This window comes from Barbatula barbatula (assembly GCF_947034865.1).
Source record: "Barbatula barbatula genome assembly, chromosome: 21".
NCBI lineage: Eukaryota > Metazoa > Chordata > Actinopteri > Cypriniformes > Nemacheilidae > Barbatula > Barbatula barbatula.
Window position 1 is genome coordinate 3169676 of NC_136784.1, and position 7547 is coordinate 3177222.

Below are 7547 nucleotides of genomic sequence, written 5' to 3' on the forward strand. Positions count from 1 at the left end.
ATTGAAAATAACACTTTGCTTTGTCTTGCTATCAAGCCCGAGTTAGGTTTCGTCAATTAATGCAACGCAGCTTTGTGATTCATCAGTCAGACTGTTGGGTTTTAACACAGAGGGTTACATTCCATGTAGATCCAGGCAATTTTACAGCTCATATCCAGCTTCTCGGCAGTCAATCAAACAACTTTCTATGAAAAAACATCACATCAAAAGAAACGTCTGACAGGTTGCTCTGTTATGTTATAATGAGCTTGTTTTTGCGTTGCGTTATGCTTTATGTGAGTCAGGTTAAAACATGAGTAATGACTTCCCAGAAACAGTCAACCGGATGCTTGCGCGATGACGTTTTGGAGAAATTTGTCATTGACAAAGCGAAACCAGGAATTTACCTGGAATGGGCATTTCCCTACACGTCCTAATCGGATCATGTGATATAGCAGAAACTATAACAGCCGATTCAAGATAAGAATGATCTACTCTAAAAACAGCAGCACGTAAGATCATAACACAAAAAAAGGCTGGTTTAATGCCAACACGGCTATTAGCATTATTTACAAGCCAGTGGTTCTCAGCTGGTCTTGTTTCAGGACCCAGATTTTACATTAGACATTAAGTCACGACCAAACACAATACTTAACATCTAATGCCACCCTAATCAAAATGTTAAAATATTTTATATTAAACCAATTAAATCTCTATGATTATCAAATCCATGAACTGCATCGGCCCTAAATACAAAATTACTAACATAACTGAACTGAAAAATTAACAAAGAAGCAATTTATTTTCTTATACCTTGGGTAGTTTTGCATATGCTTTGTGGATGTGTAATTTGGCAAACAGATAAATGTGCTGAAATACTTTTGATGGAACACACGCCTTAGAAATCAGCAACAGACGTATCTCAAGTGTTTTCATTTGCAAACAAAATCCTATTCATTTCGCCACCCTGACTGCTCTTTGTCTTCAGTTAAGTTTCATTTGACACTGACACCCTATCAGAAAACACAGACAACCCACTTTTTGGTGACCCACGCCGTGCATGTGATGCGTTCATCGTCCAAGCCAATTCAAATTCAGCTCTGCCTCTTTCATTCGGCACAAATTCAACACCTTCACTCAAAAAAATGACGTATTCTCCATCCTGAGAAAGGGCTTTTACAGAGAACATCCTTCTTATGATTCGGACCACGCTTTCTAATGAAGAAGGAATTAACCTCTGTCGGCTAACTTACAGTCAATTTCCTGTGGCTCTTCTCGTTTTCTCTTGATCACCGTTTTGGGAGATGGTGCAATAGAAAGAAAGAGGGAGAGAGAGAGAGGGTGAGAGAACTTGAATATAGCCTCTGCTAAGACAGTACAGACAAACTCGGGAAACTTTTTTTGGCTCTGAAACGTATCTCAGTGTCTGGATCTAAGAGCGATCACCTGTGTCAACGGACCTGACGCTTAACCCATCGCATGAGGTTTTACGTGACAGACAGAGACGGGTCTCGGATGCAAGAAATTGAAACAAACGATCATGCTAATCTCTCCTATACGGTACACAAAGAAAAAAAGAGATTGTTCCTTACAAATAAAAATTGAGGGAGCAAATAAAGAACTCATCAGAAGACCTCGGCTTGTGTGCTCATTTGACAAAACACCAAAGCATGAAATCAAAAGTCAGAAGTTTCGGTATGTACACTACATTTCCCATTAAGTTTTTCCCAAACCAAATCATCTGAGCCGTGCTATTGCACAACAAAGATGCTTCTGGCTAAGCGAGCGCAACCGAACGCATCAAAGCAGAATTCATAATGCAATACTTGTATGAATTACGTTCTCAGCATGGCCTAAAGAGGCAATATTAGCATGTCTTCTCGGGTCAGGGTTCCTCTCAGATCATATTTGGTGAGACAACAGTTTATATAGTGTGTGTTTCTGGCCCAAATCTCCAGAGCTGGCAAAGAGCAGCCAATAAGCAATACAAATTTCCTTCAAACGGATATATATTTTCTACATTTGCGAGTGTCCACTTCCAGACGCACACCTACGTGGTCGAAGCACTCTTGTGAAACATTGAAGTGGCCTAAATGTGTCTGGAGTGTGTCGCCACAGCTGGATGTCCTTGTGATTTTACTCTTAGTTATACATACAAGTGCCAATTACCAAAACTTCTCGTCGCTTTTTCGTGCTACAAACAATCCTTGCAGACATATAACAGGCCGGTCAGCTGGAATTAAAAAGCGAAAAAACAAGACATCTCAGTTCGCTCCTCACATTAACATTAAAAAAACTCCCCACGGAAGACATTTTCTTTAACTCCATCACTGGAGGACCATAGAAAGCTCCAGAAGCATTAGCCTTTCACCCTTCAACTCGTAGCTTTGGATCGCAGCGACTCAAGGAAAATATCTCTTCAGGGTTTAAGTCTCTGGCTGGAGACATGCCTGTCGTTTCAATTCTCCAAACCCAATTTAAAACCCAAACCAGAGATAAACGTTATATCTATTAAGTTTTGTTTACTCTTAAGGTCTGGGAATAACAGCTTCTTCTCGGTTTACCCTGATTATCACCTGACAGACTCAGAGTTGCATTTAATGTTGCATTTAAATTGCCTATTTTGTTTCCAAGCTTCGCTTCAAGCAGCTCTCCAGAAAACATTCGACTCAAGTATTCCGTGCTAAAACATTGCGAAGACCCAAAACGCTAGTGCGGCACGTGTAACGTGGTCTTCAAACTCATCTCTCAGATGAAAGGCAGAGGCTTGAAATGAGACCGTGAAAGCCATCCTTCCTTCTTTGAGAAGACGAGAAATGTATTGCTGGTAATGAGGTTAACACGGCTGTAAACGGCGGAGGTCTGCTGAGGTGGAAGCGAGGTTTCTATTAAAAAGGTGGATTACGTTTACATGTGTGCCGGTACAATTAACAGCCTCGGCGCTTACGACGCAAGGCGAGGAGTCAATCAAGCAGCTCGCTTGTAAAGATCAGACGGTAATTAAGCTAATTTCAGCTCCTCCCTCAAGAGGATCTAAATGAATCGGCGCAGCAAAGCGCTGCCTCCCAACGTTGCATCTGTCAGATGAAGAGGAAGTTAACCTGCTTTTGACTAAATTATGCAATCCAAAGTCAAAACGTTCAATGTGAACTCACCTTTCTCATCATTGCATTCCTTTGGGGAAGTATAAAGGCTAGCCGTTCACTTCATCAACAATAGTACCATTCATGTCTATTTTCTACTTATCCGAAAGTATATTCAAAGAAACATTAGAGTTTGAGTTAATACTTTAATAAAAAAACATTTTGTTGCACTGTACTTGTATGTGTGTAATGACAATAAATTGAATCAAATCAAATAAAAAAACACGAAAAACTGCATTGCATATCCAGAGCTATTAAAGAGGTACTTTACGTACTTAATCCACCCCAACGCATGTGCGGGAAAGCCATAGTAAGAAACATAAATCTGAAATAAATAACTAGATTCGCATTTTCTAGAGGAGCGAGTTGAATGTGCGAATATACCGTTTTTAAGTAGATTTAGTTATTTTAAGAGTCTGAAATTCTACATTAAATGTCACTTTGATTTGTCTCATGACACCCAGGGCACGCCTTGTTTGCTGTCAGCTGTATATGACAATCGACACATTAATGCGACGGAGCCTTTGAAGTGGGAAGGCGGCTATATGCTTAAAGGGGTGCACGAAGTAAAAGACCATAACACAATGCACAATGCAAATATGATGATGACACATCACTGTCAGCTGAACGCTGAACATTCAGTCAGTACAAATCAATAGAAGAAACTTAAATTTCTGATGTGTAATAGTTACAAAAAGATGTCGCCGTAGAATGGTCGACCAGAATAAAGAAAATGCTCAGAGAGAATTGTAATCAAATGCCTGTAGGTGCTTTCTGAAAGGTCTGATAGAAATGAAAGTGTCGAAGGTTTGAAGAGAATCGGAAAAACCCTTTGAATGAGCCAGGGGTCACGGAAAGGCTGATCTTCGAGCCCACACAAAAAAATCCCTCTCTTTAGCCTTCATTTTATCAGGCACTGTGGTGGGTGATAAGACGGCGCGGCTTGGCTCCAGGAGTCCTCCGGCCTTCACTAACAGCACGGTATGACTACCTCAAAGCTGAGCAGAGGCCGAAAGAGAAAAAGAGGGAGGTGGGGAGTCAAAGAGACACAAAGACAGAGTAACTCTTATACGGTGCACCGAGCAAGACAAACAGATCAATCTGGAGACGGACAGAGACACAGAACAGATTTTCCATCTGTTATGCAGTAACATCTGAATCCCTATTTGTGCGTGCAGCATATTTTCAAGTCCAACGCACAAGATTGTGCCAACCAAACAATTTTCACCTACGTGGAGTTTGTTGGAACTTCAGTCATTTTATATTTATATTGAATTTTATATTCTACATTGCAAAACAGCATAGCTGCAGTTTTAGGAGGGCATGTCAGCTCCGTTGTGCGGCATATGAACATCAGAATATTGCTGTACAGATACCTTTCACAACACTCAGTATATCACAACATGCTTACATTACAGGAAAATAACACTTGAAAGTATTAAAACCCAACATCCAGAGAGGTAACATGTTCTAGCAATGGCATGCAGAAAACTAACTTTCTAATGAAACATCATCCACAAGCAACCACATACAACAGGACATCTTTGCATCCATTTTTTACCTTCGCGTCATTCAACACATTGTATGACTTTCTTTCTTCAGCAGAAAACAATAGAAGATATTTTGAAGAATGCTGTTAAGTAAACAACACTGGACCCCACGGAGTTCCACTGTTTATGGAGACAAAACTACAGAGATATTTCTCAAAATATCTTCTTTTGTGTTCCACTTTTGAAGTAGATATGGGGTGAATTAAATCATTTTTCTTTTTGGGTGAACTTACCCTTTAACTTAATTGAAACAATTTCACAGATGATCATGGCACAATGCAAATCACCGCTTCATGCCGGAGCCATTCTGGAAGAATTTGGGGAAAAGTTCGGCAAACAAAAGTGTGTTTTAAAGAGACTAAGAAGGGGGTCTGCATGTTCCACCCCGTATGATAAAAGCTGGTCATTCAAAAGAGACCTACATTTGCTCATGCTCAGACACTCAGAAACAATGGGAGCTACAGAGACAGAGGAGTCTTATAAGCAACCAATCACTAATGCCAGCAGAACAAAGGCTTAAAACAGAGCTTTGAATGGCTGCTGGAAAAAGGTGGGGTGCGGGGAAAGGGCACTCATTCAAAAAGCTAGCAATTTCAGTCCCCCTTCGCATGCTCGACGTGGGTGTGGGTGAGTGTCAAAGAGGAAGAGAGAGAAAGGTTTTCTTGTTGAGGTGCGAGTTTCTTTCTACACTCTACTTTGGACAAAGCCGAGGCTGAAGTCTTTTGTTCTTAGGAACCTGTCGGCACAGAAGCGTATTGTTCGGGGAGAAGAAACAAAAAAATACAAGGAAACTACATTATCACAGTTTCATTGCTCTACGCCGCCGCTCTGACATTTGTTGCTTTTGACAGTAATGGAGGACCAGGGGGAGTCAATATAGAACATCGACTTCCATTTGTCGGGTTTGGGCAATCCCATGCTGAATTTAGCACTTTGCAATAATGTTTTAAATTCCCATCAAAGACTTTAAAACAAGATGGATGCCACGTGAGCCCCCCTGAAAAGAGGTCTCCATGACAACTATGAGGAACCTCCACCTCATCCCGGAAGATCGCCCAATACCCTTTGACACATCTCAAAAAGATAAATGGGTTACCAAAAGTCTAAGGAATAGCTCGAACTCATAATAATAACCCACCGCGGGTCCTGAGGTGTAAAATGCCTCATCCCGCAAAGAAATTAATCGAGGCGAACCCCAGAGTGTGCCCACGCAAGTTGAGCGGCACTGGAATCTTGGCATGACTAATTGAGGTGCCACAATTCATCCGTCCAAAACTCATTTATCCGACGGCCAAGACGCTCCCTCCTTCTTCATGGGAAATATATGCACAGGGGCGGCCCGGAATCTGAAATCATTTACAGTTGCCTGTATCTTGTCGAGTTGCCCTCCCCTATGCGTGTACCTGTAAGCAAACCCCAGACATGTCTCTCCTTATCAGAGCAAAACAGCCCCTCTGAGACTCAAGACGCCATCAAATCACTGCTGCTCGAGCCACCGGGGCGTAGATGTCTAGGACCATCACCAAGACCAGTGTGACAAATTAAACAGCAAGTAGAACAGTAACTTGTAATGGTATCAGTAGTGTGATTCCATTTGAAAACATTATAACAACCTGCATATATTGGAAACATCTTTGCGTCACATGATACAGAATATAAACGAGGAAATACCAATACAATGTTGCCTTGCAATAAACATAAACAAAGAAAAAACATGCAATAGTTCTGCACTGTTGTTACAATGACGCTTAAGTGAACGTGTCAGAAGAATTACACCTGCCGCACGCAAGAATTGATCACGACAGGCCACACCTTGCGTAACATTGCGTACCCAAACAAGGGATACGGGTTACGGTCAGTCGCTCTTTCAAGTTGCCCAAGATAAGCCAGATAAACAGGTAAGCTGTGCACGAGCGTGATACATATTTGCGTCTCCGTCCACTTGGGACGGGCGACTTCGTGTTAAGCTTTCCGTGTCTGTAAACACCACGCAAATGACGTCTACGTGGTCAAAATAACAATAGTAAAGCGCGCACGCAGACAAAGCGAAGATTAACCCACGGGTTACTGTGTCACATTACCTTGGCTGGCCAGAAGACACGCGCCGAGAAGCAGGCAACAGTTTATCATCGCAAAGTCGGTCATTCCGCTCTTGTCGGCCAACGCAGTCCGGGGAGGTTAAAACAATCCTTGAAACTTTACCATAAAAGCTCGTTCACTTTTCTGTCAGAGCCGCCGGGATGATGCGGTTTCGCTCGTCGGATCGGGAGCTCAATCTCTGCGCTCTTCTCCGTCCCGCATGTATCAACAGCTTTTAAAGCCCTCCTCCCGGCGTGCGTGCATGTATGTTTTTCACGAGCCCGGTTGCGCGGAATGCTGCGAGCTCTGCCTGACGCGACGCGGTGCTTTCTTCTGTCCGATCAGAAGCTGCCAAGCTCGAGCGATGGAATCGGGTGTGATGTCATTGCAGCGTCACGTCATAGTTCGAACTTGCATGAGGGGCCGCTTCGATACGGAAGGACTCGAATTTCTGGTTTTGCGCAATTTGGGGAACTTTTGGACGCGTGTCAATAGGCGAATATTGGCATCGCTCGACTTCGAGCCTTGCGCGTTTAGTCGCCGTCCTGCTTTAAAGGTTATATCTGTTTCTGTAAATAGAATAATTACATTGATGCATACGCTACTCGTCGCATATATAAACTATACGTCATTTTCAATGTGTGCGCTCATGCGACTGGTCACGTCTGCGCTACAAACGTTGCGTGACCAACTCGTATGTTGCGGTTGCGCATCGGCACATTTTGAAGTGTTTAACCAACTCTAATAACGTATTGCATGGTTTCAAAGAAGATCGAAATGGACTCTTGCTGTTACA

The 7547-nt window shown here is 42.5% G+C and overlaps 1 protein-coding gene across 4 annotated transcripts in view; it reads right to left on the reverse strand.

Annotated features, from left to right (window-relative positions):
* pvrl2l (PVR cell adhesion molecule related 2 like) overlaps nucleotides 1-7158 on the reverse strand; it is a 96952-nt gene extending 89794 nt beyond the window's left edge. For 2 of the 4 annotated variants that reach the window (XR_013788159.1, XM_079484905.1), the window contains exon 1: nucleotides 6754-7158. Coding sequence is in view for 2 of the 4 variants with exons in the window: in XM_079484905.1 (XP_079341031.1) it covers nucleotides 6754-6817 (64 nt within the window). In the remaining 2 variants the exon portion in view is untranslated. The remainder of the gene's footprint in view (nucleotides 1-6753) is intronic. The other 2 variants (XM_079484904.1, XM_079484906.1) reach the window with 2 other exon arrangements.
* Nucleotides 7159-7547: the final 389 nt, after the last annotated feature.